This window comes from Kogia breviceps, chromosome X (genome assembly GCF_026419965.1).
Source record: "Kogia breviceps isolate mKogBre1 chromosome X, mKogBre1 haplotype 1, whole genome shotgun sequence".
Taxonomy (NCBI): domain Eukaryota; kingdom Metazoa; phylum Chordata; class Mammalia; order Artiodactyla; family Physeteridae; genus Kogia; species Kogia breviceps.
This window is the reverse complement of record NC_081330.1, coordinates 1983050-2000564: the sequence shown is the minus strand read 5'-3', so window position 1 is coordinate 2000564 and position 17515 is coordinate 1983050. Positions and strand designations below refer to the sequence as shown.

The window sequence follows — 17515 nt, the reverse complement described above, 5'->3', positions numbered from 1 at the left end:
GGCCCTCCCTCGAGGCACCATGGGGCTGGCTGGTCTCTTGGGTTCGTCTCATGTCCCCACCTTCCAAACTGAGCTCACTCAGATACCCCATCACAGCGCCGCTCAAGCTTTCCTGGCTCTCTGCCTCACCTGATCAAGGTGGGGCCTGGAGGCTGGGCCCCAGCATGCTGCCTGGCAGAGGGGCTGGGGAGCAGTGAGTAAGAGCGCAGCTTCTGGCACGAGGCAAAACCCTGGCATTGCCCTGTACTGGCTGTGTGACCTCGAGCAAGTCACTTTACCTCTCTGTGCCCCGGTGTCCTCATGTGTAAAATAGGGAGCAGTGATGATACGTACCTCCAGAGGCTGTCCCAAATCCTAAATGAGATAGTACACATAAAGCCCTTTGCGCATTGCCCGGGTGCTGGTACGGTTGGGCGCTTTCGGATTTGCTGGGCCCTTCGACAAATGGAGACACCGACAGGGGCACCTGCTGGTCTCAGAGCGAAATGCCGCTGTGGACGCCTGAGAAGGAGCCACTGCCTCTGTGTGAATTTGCTGGGGCTTCCGTGACAAGGTACCAGAAACTGGGTGGACTAAACAACAGCAAGTTGTCCTTCCACAGCTCCAGAGGCCAGAAGTTAAATGAAGGAAGGTGTCAGCAGGGCTGTGTGCTCCTCTGAAGGCTCTGGGGTAGAATCCGTTGCAGGCCTTTCTCTCAGCTTCTGCTAGTGCAGTCAACCCTTGGCGCCTCTTAGCTTGTAGATGCAGCCCTTCGACCTCTGCTTCTGTCATCACGTGGCTGTCTTCCCTCTGTGTGTCTGTGTTCAAGTGTCCCCTTTCTGTAAGGACGCCAGTTATATTGGATTAGAATGCATCCTACTCCAGTACAACCTTATCTGAACTGATGGCCTCTGCAGAGACCCTATTTCCAAATAAGGTCGCATTCACCCAGATACCTGCGTTAGGACTTCAGCATATCTTTTAGCGGGGACACTGCAACCTGTAACAGGACCCCTGGGAGAGGTGCCATTTGAGCTGGGCCTTTAAGAAGAAATCGCTCAGGAGCGAGGCGTTGAGGGACAGGCGCCTGCTGGGGTCCATAGCTAGAAACGCCAGGGAGAAGGTATGCTTTACTTGCCTGTGACGTCCCCAAGTGGGACGTGTCCTCGCTCCCTGGCACCGTGTGCTTTAGATGGGACAGAGTAGCGACAGCAGCCCCGGGCTTTACGCTGCCTTCGTGGTTGTCATGGAGACAAGCGGAGATCAGAGCTACCTGCGTGCGCCAGGCCCTCGCTGCTCTTTCATGTGCAGAGAGGCCCTGTCTCTGGCAGCCCTTCCATTTCGTCTGGTCATCTGCAGTGTCCAGGAGGGACAGAGATGAGCAGCCCACTGGCCTGGCCTCCACGAGCTCCCAGTCTAGCTTGGAGCCAGATGCCACGGTCAACACCACGGTGGCTGAGAGCGGCTGAGCCGTCTGGGCTACTCAAGTCCCTGTCTCCACCCTGTCCCCCCCACCCCTCCTCCTCCTGGAACCCCGGAGTGTCCTTTCTAACGTGCCAGGCTGATCATCTCAAGACCCACCCCCAACCCCCACGTCAAGCCCATCTTGTGGCTTTCCTCTGCCACACTCAATCTGGTCTCTCTCTGCTTTTAAGACCCCCGCCAGCCTCCACCTCGTCCCCTTATACGCCCCCAGTTGGCCTGGGGTGCCTCTGGGCCTGGATTTGTGCACGGCCCATGCCGCTCGGCCCTCATCCTGCCCCCTGCTGGGCTGGGGCTCCACCAAGGCAGACCTGGGGCTCACCCCCATCTGTAGCCCAGTGGCCGGGCGCAACCAAAGGGAAGAGTGAGGGGGACCCGCAGAAAGCCAGGGAGCTCTCGATTCTCTCCTGCTGGGCCTCGGGACCTGCGGTGGGGGTGAAAAATACCCTGGAACTGGAGAGCTGTGTGCAGTCACCCTCGGACCCAGGGACCCTCTGAGGGCTGAGACTGTCTGATCCTCCCTGGTCTCAAGCTCACAGGCACCTGCTCTCTGGCTCTTCCTCCCCTGAGTCTCCCACATGCCCCTTCCACTGGCTCTCACTCCAAATTCGGTCTGTAGGTTTCCTGGGCATCTTGTTCATCACGCGTTCCCATCAGCCCCTGAACTCACAAATAGCCACTTTGGATGCCGCAGTGCGGCCACGGGCGGGGCGCACCTCTGCAAGTGATCAGCGGCAGCGGCTGAAGGGGGCTGGGGTCAAGGGTGGGAGACTGGTGAGGGGGTCCTTCAATCCCTTTCCTCTGGGACCTGGAGGTCAGTGGCCCGAGCTCAGCCCAAAGAGGAGGCGAGAGAGAAGAAACAAGGGGGAGGGGGGAAGGCTCCTGAGAGAGGACACCCTTGGATCCCCAGCACAGATGGAGAAGCGGAGGCCTTTCTTCCCACCGACTCTCTGACGCTCTCCTTTGGTCGCAGCGCAAGAGGTGAGGAGACTGTCCGCCTGCAGATCACAACACCCGGGGCGGGACTCCGCCTGGTGGCCCCAGACCTGGAAGAAATGAGGTACAGGGGCCCTGCTGCTGCCTGGGCTCCTTCCACACGATTCTAGAGTTGGGGGCCGCAGGGTCAGGGTGCAAGCGATGAGGCCTGGGGGCTGGTGGGTGGGAGACGTGAGCCACCCGGGTTCTCTGCCCCCATCCCATTTCACTGCACAACTCCCGGGGACCCAGCGGCGACCCCCGACCCCGCTGAAGTTGCCGACTGTCTGCCTGGTGGGGGAGGCAGACGCAGACAAGTGAGATGCTGAGCGTGGGCCAGGAGCCCCTGGAAGTGATGGCTCGCCCTGCTGGGCCCTGTGGATGCGAGCAGCCAGCTGTGCTGGGTGCGGATCTGGGCTTTGCAGAGCCCCATGAAGCCACTGAAGCAGCTGTGGCGGGGGGAGGTGCCAGGAACAGGGCGGGGTCACTAGGTCAGCCTTGACAGTTCAAGGGACAGGGGAGGGGGTCGGGGGTGGGGCACGACCAGCAGGGAGCACAGCAGGTAACGTGCGGGCAGGGTTTGGGGGGCTGGCAGCGGGGCCTGGGGAAGCTCGGGGTGGGGGTGCAGAGGGAGGCGTGAGCAGGGCGGGGCCGCTTGTCCCGGGAGGCGCTCTGGCTGCTGCTGCTGCTCATTTAGCAGCCGTGAAGCCGGCCAACTGGGGCCCCACCGTGTGAAGCCAGAGTCTGGGGAGGGAGAGGCCAGAGCACAGGCCCAGGCTCACCCTGGGGGCGGTGAGAACTCCCATCTCTGGGGCCCTTGACTCTCTTCACCGGCTCCTCCCTCTCTACACCCTCGCCGCAGTCGCAGTCGGGCACTGAGTCCTGTCCAGTGTACTTTAGAGATATTTCTGTCCCTAGTGCCTTTCCCCTGGGGCCAGGCCTCCTTCATCACTCGCGCCACCCCAGAATCTCCTTCACATTTCTACCTGGGTGCCATTTCTAAAGGGCAGCAGCGGTGCTATGCGAGTCCCTGGGGAAAACCCCTGCAATGTCCCCTCCCCTCTAGGCTCTGCAGCCTCAACTCTCTCCCTCGCCTGGCAGGGCTCGCCCACCCCCTCCCCAGGCTCCCCTCACGCACCCTTCCTCCCTGGGCCCTCCCCGCAGCCTCCCCCAGCCCCACTCGGCTGTGCAGGCTGTAGGCTCTGCCAGGGACGCCCTCTCCCATCTGCATTTCTCGGTCTCAGCTCAGACGTGTGCCCTTTGTAGCCCCTCCTTTGCTCGTGTTCCTTTCTGAGGCAGCTTCTGTGAGGGGCTTTCCGCACCACGCTCACACCAGAGGGTCTTCCACACGGGCTCTCAGCTGTCCGCTCACGGATGGCTCTGCCCCCAAGGACTCCAAGCTCCCGGAGAGCTCAAGGCCTGGCTGGCCCAGAACAGGACTGCAGGGGCATTTATTGCTGGAGTGATTGAGCATCACCCGGTGTGACAGGGTCTTTAATGGGGCAACACTGGAAGCTGCTTCATTGCTTTTCCCTAAGGTGACCAGTCCCTGAGAAGCAGGGGCAAAGGGGCCCTGAGACATGCAGCAGGAAGCTAGGCTGCCTCTCAGGAAGGTCTGTGCTGTGTGCCCCGTAAGGCCGCTGGCATTTTGTCTGGAAGTGGCAAAGCTGTAACAGCCCTTGGAGAGCCTCCCCCACTTTCCAACAGGAAAGTCAAGTGGGAGAAAAGGAAGAAAGAGGGAAAGCTAGAATTCACTAAGCCCCGCCCTGTCCCAAACAGCCTAACACGTGTCCCCGTGCAGGATGTAGATGCACTCACTATGCCCATTTTACAGATGAGGAAACTGAGACCGTGAATGCTTAAGTAACTTCCTCAAAGCCACACGGCCAAGAGCAGGCAGATCCGTGGCTCCCACCCCACTGCCTGACTCCCTCCCCGCGCTTTTTGCTCCATAAGTCACTACAGTAGTGGGAACTAAGGGGAGGGGGCAGGAAGGGGTGCTATAAATACTTAGTACTTTACAAATGACTATAGGGTGAGTTTATTTGTAGGCATCCAAGTGCAAATGACCAGGAGGCTTTTGAGGGTTTCTGGTTGAGCTTTGGGAGAGAGGTCAGGGCTCAAGAGATTTCCATGCTCTATGCAGATGGATGAGAGCAGAAATAATGGGGTTCAACGTCGATATGTACATGGGGTACGAAGTCAAGGGACTCGAGGGGAGAGGAGTGAGCAAAGTGAGCACAGATAGTACCGTGGAGGCGGCAGCTGCCTGGCCACTCCCCTGAGGGCAGCTGGTGAGGGTGGTCAGTCCTGGCCATGTTGAGGGTGAGGTGGCCGAGGGCCAGTCCCGGAAGCAGTGAGGGTCAGAGCGCAGAGGAGAGGTGGGAACAGGCAGACGTCATTGGCCTAAGAATGACAGTTGACGCCATGGGAGCAGAGGAGGTGACCAAGGTAGGTGGCAGAGCACGCAGATGGACAGGGATGCCAGGAACACCGACATCTAAGCCAGTGGCACGGAGTCATGCTGGACGGATGGGGGAGAGAAGGCGGGAGTGGCCCACGGGGTCAGTGGTCCTGAATGGTGAGACTGAAGGGAGTGTCTCTGTTGGGTTTGACACCAGGAGGCTCCCCGATGACCTCAGAGAGAATAGGGGGAGGTTGAATCAGGAGTCGGGATCAGTCTTACACCATAGTAGATGATAGTCTGCAACTCTGAAGTCAGACTGCTTGGGTTCAAATCTCAGCTTTTCCCCCGTGTTACTTGGGGAACTCGGGGCAAGTCACTCCAGGCTCTCTGTGCCTCACTTTGCTCATCTGGAAAGTGGGCGTGGATCAGAACAGTGGCCGTGTTGTGGGGTTGATGTGGAGAGCTAATGCATTCAGAGTCATGAGAATGGGGTCTGACCCTCGGTCAACAGTAGCTGTTAGTAGATTTTGATAATTAGCCAATCCTGCAATATCAGGATTTGCACTCTTTGGAGAAAGCTGGCATTTGGGGATGAGGTAACTGTCCCCATCTACGTATGGTTGGCTGATGGGTAGTTAACTGACGTTTCTTTCCACCATAGGTCTTCCCCAGGCTCCAAAGACAGCGAAGCCCCCAACCCCAGAGAGCCCAAGAGAGACTTGACTGGTGAAAGGGCCTTCAAGGGCCTTGATGCAGACTCTGAAAGGTAACTCAGCGCAGGGACACGGAGCCCATGTGGCCTCCCCATGCAAGGTCAGTGGATGGAGCTGGGACCGGGACTCTCCCATTCTTCACCGCGTCTCCAGTGTCGGGGGCAGTGTAGGTCCTCGGTGAACATCTGCTGAAAGAATGAATGAAGGAATGCGTGAGGCCTGGAGAAGGGCAGGCCCCTGCCAAGATTCCTCAGGGAGCCAGCTGCAGAGGAGGACAAAACTCTAGGCCAGCAAGGCCGCCAAGCTGGAGGTTTCGGGAAGTCAGTGGCCGAAGGATTCGTGGGCCCCGGCAGAGCATCTAACAGGGCCTTCCGGGGTGGCCTGTAGGCGAAGGGAGACGCGGAGGGGGTGCAGGGGATGCGGAGTGCAGAGGGGTTGGTTGTGGCCCAGCCATCCCACAGCAATCCTACTGACCCGTCCTTCAAGCCAGACCAGGGGAGCCTGGGGCCGGTGAGCAGTCGCTCCCAGCTGGGCACTTCCTGGACAGGAAGTGATGGATAAGAGCCCACAGCCTGGTCTGCCTGCCATTGCCTTCTCAGTGCGCAGCCCTAGACCCTGTGCACCCCCAGCACTGGAACGAGGGAAGGGGCCCCACGATTGTTCGGGGCGCCTTGCCTCTGCCCTGGGCTCCGTGGTTTATCAGTGGCCCCCGATGCCTGGCCTCCTGTTCCATTGGTCACCGCCGCCCCCCATCGTGCCACCTTGCTCTGTTTCTTGGCTCCACCCTTGCTCCCAGCCCATCAGGTTTGGGAAAAAAGGCAGAAATATTGCTGATATCAGCTTGGCTTCAGTTGGAGCCGTGCAGGGCGGCCGCTGAAGGCCTGGGCTTCTGGTCCTTGAGGCCCACTCTCAGGGCATATGAGTTAGATTAAATGAAAACCCAATCAGTCAGCAAATGTTTCTCTTCCCATAACAGATCAAGTGCACAGTCAAGGGATGGCACCGTGGGCTCCACACCTGAAGGCCCGGCTGGAGCACACATCAGCTCTGGGAGAGGAGGGTGAGCTACCCGGGGGAGGCCCGTGGCCCCAAGTGGTTGATTCTCGCCTGTTCCTGGTCAAGTCGCCACAGCTGCTTGGGCTGCTGGGGGCGGGGCACTGGTCATTTCCCATAGTCCCGTCTACTGGCCCTCAAGCTCCTCCCAAGTAGGTATAAGGGCAGGCAGGACAAGCATGTGGAGGAGGGAATGACGGATGAATCGCTGCCTTCCTGCTTCTTGGCTGAGCTTCCAGAAGCCCCAGAGCCTCCTCCACCTTCCTCCTCTGGCCAGCTCTGCCCTCAAGTTCAGTGAGCGGAAAAGCAGTGGCCCCAGTGAGACAAAGTAGGACATGAGCGTGTCTAGCTGGGCTCTGACTTCTTAGACCTGGGTGGAGTCAGGGGCCATTTTCTCAGGTGATCTGGGGAGTGGCAAGGTCCCACTTGTCCCCAAGTGGTTCCAAACCAAGCATGACTCATCCTTGGGGACAAAGGTTAGGTGTACAGACGTTGGCACAGATAGTTCAGCCCCAAGCTGTGCTGGAGCCCTTACGGTTCAGAACAGATGGCCAGGGAGGAACGGTGAAGCCGGTGTCTACAGAGAGCCACCAAGGCACGCTGCCAGCCGGCACCCCTGCCCTGCAGCACCCTGGCCGAGGAGGGAGTCTCTGCTTTCCCAGCTGGCCCTCTCAGCTGCCCCCACTTGCCCAAGCCCACCGGGAGCCCCTGGCCCTGACTAACTTTACTAGTTTGCAACTGATGCCTGGACCCCCAAGGCCCGACTTCCAAATCAGTAGCACAAGCCAACACGGGAAGAGGATGACAGGCCCCAGCGTCTGCCAGGAAACGCCACGGGGCCGGGCCCTCGGTGCTCTGAGCTGGCCAGCACGGTCCTGCAGGCTGACTCCATCCTCTGGTCCAACATGACTGGGCTTGGTTCTTGACTGCTTCGTCTTCGAATACTCATCGAGAACATCCTGCTTGCCTATGCCCCCTCACGAAATGAAGTCCTTGCTTTCTGCTTTCCGTTTCCTTAAAATGAAGCCAAAGCTCGTATTAACTTGCAAAATTATCTGAATATCTTCTAGACTTTTATGACTTTTAACAGTCTTTTACATTGTCTCTTCTACAGACAATGACTTGTAAGAGACTTGCTTTTATGGGCTTTGCAAAGAAAAGGTGGTTTGTCATGAAAAAAACACCCACTCCCCTTTTCCATTCATTTTTATGAGTTTACTTACTAATTGAATTCAGTGATTATGGTTGCAAGTGCAACTGGTGTAAGTGGGTGTGGAAACAAACACGAGGTACTCTTAGTTCAAGTGGAGGGTGCGGGCTCGCACAGGTAACTAACTGCTCGGCATGTGCTGTGAGTCACCCAGAGACGTAGAACTCAGCCTCTACCTGGGAAGGCTGCAAAGACAGCACCCACTGACTCTGTATCATGTTGATGGGCACAGACGGACTGCAGAGGGTTGCTGCTTCTGCAAATGGCCACAGGGCCCCGTAATCATCACAGGAGCACTTTAGCACGTGTTGGGGCCCAGGCATTTTTCTGAGTACTTGGCGTCTATGGATTCGTTTACTCTTCTCAGAAAATGTATGAGGCGGACACGATTGTCACCCCATTTCACTGATGATCCAACTGAGGCCCAGAGAGGTCAGTTGATGTGCCCAAGGTCACACAGCCAGAAGCTTAATAAAGCTGTGATTTGAATCAGAGTAATGTGCCCCCCCCCCCGGGAGTGCGCGCTTCACCACGAGGCCACGCCGTCCTGGTGTCAGTCAGCTGTAGGATGTGAGTGAGTGCCGTGCTTCAAGCACCCATTGGAGGAACTCCTCAGTACCCATCCTCTGTTGGGAAGAGAAGCCGCCCTCCTGGGGGCAGTAGACATAAAGACGCAAAGTCCTGAACCAAGACCAGGTTTGGCCTCCTTCCACAGGCTGTGCTCACCTGCTGTCTTTACCCCTCTCCTGGACGATCAGGAGGTGCCCAGCGCCAACTCACAGCCTCACAAGCCTGGACCAGCAGCCAGCAGGTAAGGGTGGGGCGACTGCCCAATGACCAATCCCATTGCCAGACAGCCTTAGGGTTCATCCTCACGTCCAGCGCCCCCGGGTCCCCCTTGAACCTCTCAGCTCCACGCCATCTTCACATCAGGTGATCACTGCAGGACAGAGAAGGCTGGGAGGTGAACCCACCCACCAGGGGCAGTGGAGGAGTGGGTACAGGTGATAAGTCAGGGAACCCAGACAACTCAGCACCTACCCATAGGGGGAGGTGGCAGAGAAGAGGGCATTGAGAAGTGTAGCTTGGGAAGAGACCCTGCTAGGAGCAGTCGGTGGGAAGAACCCCAGGGACAGCCAGCCGGCAGTAGAGGGCTCAGCCCCAGGGAGCATGTGGAGGTGGCTGGGGAGGTGCAAAGGTGCGATGGGGAGAGGTGGTGCAGCCCCAGGCTGCAGGCTTCTGCCCTGTTTCATCTACCAATCCACCAGTGGGAAGCGGCCATTTTGCTGTGGGTGTGTGCAACATTTAGGAAGGAACGATCGTTCTCGATTCCCACAGAGCCCCGGGAGGTGTAGGTCATGCAAGGATGCTGGGACCCCAAACTAGGAGGACACTTCCCCAGGAATTCCAAGCTGGTCACAGCCAGATGTAGGTCCTCCTTTCCTGTGAGAATGCAGCTGGGAAGGGGAAGACCTGGGCCCCAAGTCTCCTTGGGTCTGAGGCTTCAGCAGGGCTGTGTGCTTCGTCCTTCAGCTCTGCTGCCACGTCTGCCTCTGCTGTCCTGGCTGACAGGAAGAGCAACAGCCCAGCACACCTGGAGGACATGGAGATGGACCCAAAGGGGTAAGGCATCAGCCAACAGTGCTGAGCTTGTGTGGTGGAGAGAGGCGGCTCAAGTGTACACTAGCCTTTGGCTGGGAAGGTGAGGCCAGTGAGGCCCGTGAGCTGGCCCAAGGGACGTGGCGAGGGCTGAAGCCCCAGCTGGAAACCTCTGGCCTCCGCCAGGAAGTCCTCCATAGTCAGGAAGTCACCCACTCTTTCAGTCAGCAACCACTTGGAAGGCACCTGCTCTGTGCTGGAGACTGGAGTACACAGACAAATCGGACAGGACTAATGGGGGACAAAACCTGGTCCAGACTGGAACAGGGGAAAGGGACCCCAGGACAGACTCACGGGAGAGGTGACTTTTGAGCTGAATCTTGAAAGGCGAATAGGAGTCCTCCAAGCAAAGGGTACAGGATGTACAAAGGACTCCAAATAACCTGGTGTTTACTGGGCTCTGTAAGTAGCTAAGCATGGAACATGAGGTTTGTCAAGGTAGGCAGGGGCTGATTGGCCTTTTGTATCAGATATCGTTAATAATCACAACAGCTACTTCACTTTGGGGCACCTACTGTGTGCACAGCCCTGTACTCAGTGTCTCATACGGCCCTCCCCACAATCCTGTGAGCTTAGTGCCTAACTATAATGAACAACAAAGGACTGGAAGTCAGGTGTCTGTGACTCCTGGGAAGAACAGTGCTTTGAAAGAAACAGCCGGGGTGCTACGATAGAGAGTCATGGTGGTGAGGAGGGCACTACTTAGATGAGTGGAGGAACCAACTCTAGGAAGAGCAAACTTAAAACCCTGCTTTGGGAAACACGCTTAGCAGGTTCCAACGCATAAAGTAGCCTACCCAGTGAGGGGGACCATAGATGGAACCGTGCCCTGGTAAGCCATGAGAGGGAGATTGGATCTTCTTTCAAGTTTTAAGCCAGAGATGAACACGGTCTGATGCAGGTGTTTAAAAAGTGAGTGAACTTTTGCAATTTCACACCACATTACAGCTACTTTTTTACATTTGTCACCCCTACATAAACCGTGATGCTGGCGGTGGGGTGGGTAACGGATCTCTAAGGTATGAGGGCCTATTATGTGACTTTTTTTGTTTCAAATTGCCCTGACAGTTAACGGAGTGAAAACAAAAGCTGACACCTATAGTGCGCTCTGCCAGGTGCTTTACTCTTGCCAGCAACCCTGTGAAATGGATAAGATGGGGAAAGTGAGGCATAGAAAGGTTAACTGACTTGTCAAGGGATTCCAAATGGCAGAGCTGAGTCGCAACTGAAGAGGCTCTAAGAAAAACCCCAGGAAAAACTTTGAAAAGCTAGTTTATGAACTCTGTTCTTTGGAGCCTATTCTCAAGACCCAGAACCAGTAACTGTCAGATGGTTAATGTGTACAGCATGCCATCTGCACAATCGCATGTAATATTCCCCAAACCTGGGGAAGGATCTGGCTTCTTATTACGCAATTTGACAGTGGAGGAAACGGAGGGCTCCTATGAAGAGCCAAGCTAGGAATAGAGCTCGGATCTGGCTAACTGTAGAGTCCAGGCTTAGAACTAATTTTCTCTGATTAAAAGTTTGCAAAATCAAAACAAACTTTCTTGATCAGTGTTTCATAACTCTGGCTGCACTTGATAATCACCTGAGAAGTGTTTTGTTGTTTTTTTTAAAGTACCCTGTGACCCACGCGGAGAGATTTAGATTCAGTTGTTCTAGGGTAGTGGTTCTGAAACAGGGGCATCTCCCCCACCTCCAACCCAAGAGTCACTTGGCAATGTCTGAAGACACTGTTGATTGCCACAACTGGGAAGAGGGTACTACCGGCAAATGGGTGGAAACCAGGGATGCTGCCCAGCGTCCTACGGTGCAGAGGACAGCTCCCACCAGTTATCGAGTCCAAAATGTCCATAATGATGAGGCTGACAAACTCTGTCCTAGAGCTGTCACGATGTCATGGAAGGCCAGGAGATTCTGCAATGGGAACAAAAAAAGGTGGACAGAGTCCCCACCTGCTCTGCAGGGAACTGCGCAGGCGGCACACTGTGCGTTTGCGCACGAGCGCCGACACGAACATGTACGCCTGCGCACGCGCGCCGGCACGCAATGTGAGCGCCTGTCCACGCGCGCCGGCCCTCACTGTACGCCTGCGCACGCGCACCGGCACGGAACGTGTGCGCCTGCGCACGCGCGCCGGCACGCAATGTGGGTGCCCGCCCACGCGCGCCGGCACGCATGTGTACGCCTTCGCACGCGCGCCGGCGCGGAACGTGTGCGCCCGCGCACGCGCGCCGGCACGTAATGTGAGCGCCTGCCCCCGTGCGCCGGCCCGCACTGTACGCCTGCGCACGCGCGCCGGCACGGAAGTGTGCGCCTGCGCACGCGCGCCGGCACGCATGTGTACGCCTCCGCACGCGCGCCGGCACAGAACGTGTGCGCCTGCGCGTGCGTTCCCGAGACTCGCGCATGCCTGCACGCTTTTGAGTCTAGACCAGCGTGAGATCGTCCTGTGTGCGCCTGCGCGTGCGCGCCCCGGGAGGGTGCGCGTTTGGGTTCGGCGAGTGTGCGCCTGCGCGCGCCGCCATTTCCTGCAGCCGCGAGCTTGGTCCGGTGTGCATCGGGAAACGGGACCGTCCCCACAGCGAAATGGCTCCCGTGGGCGTGAGCGGCCTCGGCGGCGCTTCTCCCGCGGTCGTGCCCGCGCCTGCCGCTAGATGGCGCGCGAGGATCACAATTGGGTCGGGCCGCCCATCTCGGGCACCCTGGGCTCCCCCTTGCCCTTCCCCCGACGGCCTGGAGGACATGGGTGGTTCCACCGGCCTTGGGGCCGAAGCAGTCCCCCCGACCACGTGTGCACCCTCGCCGCAGTGCCGGCGGAGGCGGGAGAGAGGAAGGGAGCTGGGTGCCCGCAAGGAGCCAAAGGGGCTATTTGGCGGGGTGCCCTGGTGTCGGTGGTCTCCGGGCGCTGGTCTTCAGAGCTGGCCGGGGCCAGGAGCTGTGGACACGCGGGGAGGGCGGCTCGACCCTCCAACCACGAGGGACCTCGGGCGGAGCTGCCTGCTCTGGGCGCTGGGGCTCCGTAGAGAAGGGTCTTGTTCCTAAGAGGTGGGGGAAGGAGGGGGACGGGGTGGGCAGGGACCTCCTGCAGAGCAGTGGGGCTGTCCCAAAGTTGAGGAACTCTACTCTACTCTAACTTGGTTTGCTTCATCACAGTACAGGTACAGGAAGAGGTGGTATAGTATGGTGAGCACGGACTCCTGTGCTCGAACCTAAGCTCTGTCAGTTACTTGCTATGTGGTTTTGGGTATCATACTCGTCTACGTGCTTCAGTTTCCTTACTTATAGAATAGTGGCCATAATAGATCCTACCACGCAGGGTTGTTGTGAGGGTTAAATGTGTTTGCATGTAGGACGTTTCCTGGCACAAAGTACTACATAAATGTTGGATTCTCCTTTTATAAGAAGTTACAGCCAAATAAACCAGCCCCAGAGGACTGTCTCTTTCCACCAGAACTATTTAAGGACACGCAGCAAGCTGGCCTCTGGTCCCCTTTACCAGCCTTATTGGCCTGACTTCATTTAATAAGATAGATTAGCTCACCTTCTCCCCACTAAATTTGTGTTATTAGACTTTACATCCGAAGTATATGCTGTTGTTGCAAGTCTGAGCTTCGCAGGTTTATGTTCTCTCCACGTTAGGAACAGGTGAACTTTAACCACATTTGTTCACCGCGGACAACTGCTGTCCACCATTGGAGGAGTGTCATGGAGGTAGCACACTTGACTTCCAGGCAGTTCATGAGGGGCCTGGAAGACCTCTGTGTTGTTACATTGCTCAGCAAGACTTCCTGTGACTTACTAAGATTTCCTTTTTAGGGGTTAGGTGGGTTATACCGCCTATAATTGTAGTGACTCTGCTCTGAGGCCCAGGGTGAAGGAGACTTATTCATCCACTTGTCCCTGTGTCGCAGTGGACATCCAAATTGCTCTCTGCTGAGAATCTTGGCTTTACTCACAGACTTGGTGAGGATAACTTCTATTACCGTGATTCTATAGGGGATATGGGTTGGTACAGGACTCTGATTAAGTCCATGGTAAAGCTAGCTCAGGGCTTCCAGAGTTGGGAAACAAACTCTTTAGGCCTTCTTGGTTTGCCTTTGGCTCAAGCCTGTATGTCACAGGCAGAGGTGGGGCGGGTGTGTCAGGGCATTCTGCTGGCTAACGGACTGACACTGAGGAGAGCATACTCTCCAAAAGGCATGAGCTCCACCCCCCTTGTTATTCCAGCTTGAAGGCAGCGAGCCTGCGTGCCAACTGTGGGATTAACTTCCATGAATAGAGTCCTAGGGCTGGAGGTAGCTGGTGGTGTGATCTTCTTGTCCTAAGATAGCCCCACCAGCCTTTGGAGGCGGGCTGCTGATGTTAGGAGGGTTGAGTTCGGGATGGGCCAGGATCAAGGTGGATGGTGAACTAGATATTCATCTTTTGGAATGCTAGACTCATGTTCTCAATAATCTCACTCAGTCTTGGCCCCGGCCAGTGGGCATATATGACATCTTCGGTGCTGGAGGCCACCAGGCAGCAGCACCGTCACACGGGATGCGGAGGAGGCACCGGCACTGAGAACAGGGCCCTCCGAAGCACCTGAGGATGGGGATGTGCGAGGGTAGCTGTGCCGTGAGGCCAGGAAGGAAGGAAGATCTCCCAGAGAGCTTGATGCCCAGGACAGCGGGGAAGGCACTCCCTCCTTGCTGGACTGAGGGGGTGACAAAAGCACCTGGACTCAGGCTTCATGTAATACACGTGGGGACAGCCATTGTTGGTGGGAGGGGAGCAGCGGCGCTGGGGTTGCCCTGAGGAAGACACGAGCTCTCCCCGAGGTGGGGGCCAGGCCGGGCTTCTGTCTGCCCCACCTCCTGGGAGAGGAGCCTGCTGTGGCCACGGGAGGGGACATCGGTGGGTAGTCGGTAACCAAGGGCTTATTCTTCCGCAGCGCCTTGCCTGAATTTCAGGAGGAGAATGTGGTCACCAAAGTGGGAGACGCCTGGCAGGGGAGGCCTGGAGCCCAGCAAGATGACCGGGGAGACCCAGCCGCACCCGCCCAGAAGCCGGCAGACCCCAGCAGCCCTGAGCAGCACCTGGAAGTGGACAGCCAGGCCAGCAGGTAAGGGCCACTCTGCGCTGCACTCCTGCCTGCCTGAAGCTGACTTTTGTCAGGGCCCAGAGCCCAGAACAAACCCTAACATGCTAGGCATGGCAGCTACCTTCTGCAGGTGTGATGGGCTAGGAGCCCATGGGAGGCTGACAAGCAATGAGCATCCCAGGGGTAGATCTCTGTGGGCTTGAGTTTGCAGCCACAGCAGCAAGTCTGTTACACCAAACCTGACAGAGGGAAGGTGCCCAGAGAACCGTGCTGTCTGGCAGCCGCGTGGAGCGTGAAGACCTGGCTTGGCAGGAGGGTACGGGGTGCCCTGCCATTCATGGGGCTCGAAGATTTCTAAGCTGGGCCTTGTATGGCGGCATTGCAGCGTTCTGTTAGCTCTCCAGAGATCTTTGCCCAGAGTGGCCACGAGTTGGGAATAACCCAGAGACGATACACGGGTACTTCATATGAACCACTCGTAGGCAGTGAACAAGACGGCCAGGCCCCCAAGCACAGCCTCAGGAAGCACACAGAGAGCACAGCAGTAACACCGCGGTGGGAAGCATCAGCATTTGCTGCTGAGAACGTGCAGGCATCCTCCTCGTGCTTATGTGTCCTCACTCATTTCGTTCTCACACCAGCCCTATGAGGGAGCTGCCGTTATTCTATCCGTTGTATAGTTGAGGGGCTGCGGCGGGGGGAGGTTGACTAGCCGGCCAGTAGTCACCCAGCCAGGCAGTGGCCTAACAGGGATTAGCACCCGGCAGTCAGCCCAGAGCCGGTGCTGCTCATCACTGTGCCATATCCGCTGCCTCTCCGTTTTTGATAAGCCGGCTCCTCCTTATGCTTCAGGTCTCCTTGCCCCCTCGGCTCCTCTGTTCCCTCGACGGTCATGCTGTGTATGGATCAGAGGATGCCAGACACTTGCTAGCTGTTCAGTGAGAAGCGGACGTTGTTTCCTTCCTCTTGTACTCAGTCCTCTTCTGGCTCTCTGCTTCTGCACTGTATCCCCCGTCTGTCTCTTCAGGTTCCCATTGGGCCTCCCCTCCCAGCCAGTCCACCTCCTTCAGGCTGCACGGTGCATTCCTGTGCCCTAGAGTGACGTGGGACTCGGCACACGGTGGCTGGGCACATTGAGGCGGGTACCTCACCCAGCCTGGGGTGAGAGGGCAGGTACTCTGGGAATGGCTCCCCCGAGGAGAAAGTGGTGTCACGTGCAGAGGTGCGAGAGCGATCAGGTACACGCGGCGCAGTCCTGGGCGCTGGATTCCAGGCCAGGGGCTGTGTGCTACGCCAAGTGGTGGAGATTCAGAAAAACCATTATACCCGTCAGTCTCCTGTTTCTTCATATGGTAGGTGACTTCCAGATGAGGTCCATCCACATCTCTTTCTCTCTCTCGGTGACACCTAAATTCATTTGTCCCTCTCTCCCTCAGCCTTGTGCTCTCCAGAAACTTCGCTGGAGGATGGGGGAAGGGAGCTCATTCCAGGAAGGGGCTGCCCCACCCATTGAGGAGGTGAGCGGGGCTGTGTCTGTCAAGTCCTTGCTAGCCCCGTAGCTCTGCTGTAACCAAGTGAGTCATTGGCCAAGGCCCTTGGCTGCAGGCGTAGTTCTGGGCACACGCTGGAAGGTTGGGGTCTTGCCACCAACTTACAATGTAACCTGGGTCACATGGCCTGGGTTTTCTCATCTATAAAACGAGTACTTCTACCCATTGATCTCAGGAGCCTCAAGGAACAGACAGCTCAGTGATTTTCAAGGGTTGTTTAAACAACGTCAGCGTTCTTTGAAAGTCTTTGAGGTGGCAGTCTCGGCATTAGCCTCTGAGGACCCCGCTCGGCCCCGGAAGACGCCAGCTCTCAGTGTTGACACGCTCGCTCCTCCCTCCACTTCTGCCAGGGTGAGCAGCCCCGCAAGCTGTATGGTCACTGTTACCGTCACTGCCGCCTCGGAGCAGCCTCATGTCTGTGTGCCCGCCTCCCCGAGTGAATTGGAGTCTAACTCAACCAGGTAAGAAGGGACAATCTGGGAGAGGTTCTGTGGGCTGTTTCCTCCCGGGAGCTGAAGGACTCGGCTTTTGTCCCACGTCACCTCCCTGATATTAGCTCTAGTACCTACTCCAATTCTCAGCAGCCCATTGGGTCAAGGGGCCACAGAGCGTAGCCCAAGGTCCCCTAATGTGAATTCCTGTGTGTGGGCCTCAACAGTCTCCCAGTGAGAAGCTGAGCTGGCACTTCCGAGGGCTCTGCCATCCTTTGGAGCTTGCTAACGTTTCTTGGGGAACGTGCTTGCGAAGCCCAAAGAAATCCCTTCGAGGCCAGGGCCTACGTCTGTCTCTCTCACGTTATAACCACTGCCTCACCTGAGTTCCTGTCCTCACCTGCCATCTTAGAGTGCAGGAAGGGAGCCATTACAAGGAGGCGGAGTGAGGTGTGTGTGTGTGTGTGTGTGTGTGTGTGTGTGTGTAGCAGAGACCAGAGGAGCGGCTGCTGCCGTCAAGCCAGGAGGCTGGAGTGCAGAGCATATGCAAATGGGGCCAAATTTGGTGTCATGGTGAGAACCCATCGTGAGGCAGACCTTGCTCCCAACGTTGCCAGGGCCTTGCCCAGGGGGAGGCAACTTCCTGAGCTCACCCGGGAGCTCCACGAGTGAGAAGGGAGAGGTTCCATTGCCGATGGAGATTTGACAGTGTAAGATGAGGCTTAGAGGTGATCTCGGTCCCAGGCAGAAGGGAAACAAAATGTGCTCCAAGACGAGAATGGAAAGTCCACTGGACTGAAGTCTCGGGAGGGTAGCGCCCACCACTGGCTGCGGGGAGCGTCTTTCTAGCACTCTCAAGTCCACACACAGCAGGCTGTACTCATGGGCTTTGATTTCAGCCCGAGTCCACAGTGGGCTCAGCAGCCTAGCGGCTCCTGTTTCCTGCTTTTGTTGCCCGGCGGGGGCT

At 57.2% G+C, this 17515-nt stretch overlaps 1 protein-coding gene across 1 annotated transcript in view; it reads left to right on the top strand.

The window, feature by feature from the left end:
- ZNF185 (zinc finger protein 185 with LIM domain) overlaps nucleotides 1-17515 on the top strand; it is a 54817-nt gene that overhangs the window by 19857 nt on the left and 17445 nt on the right. Inside the window, exons 13-20 of the mRNA XM_067023384.1 lie at nucleotides 2435-2521; nucleotides 5505-5609; nucleotides 6533-6616; nucleotides 8535-8630; nucleotides 9353-9442; nucleotides 14418-14588; nucleotides 16004-16084; nucleotides 16468-16578. Coding sequence (XP_066879485.1) covers nucleotides 2435-2521; nucleotides 5505-5609; nucleotides 6533-6616; nucleotides 8535-8630; nucleotides 9353-9442; nucleotides 14418-14588; nucleotides 16004-16084; nucleotides 16468-16578 — 825 coding nt within the window. The remainder of the gene's footprint in view (nucleotides 1-2434; nucleotides 2522-5504; nucleotides 5610-6532; nucleotides 6617-8534; nucleotides 8631-9352; nucleotides 9443-14417; nucleotides 14589-16003; nucleotides 16085-16467; nucleotides 16579-17515) is intronic.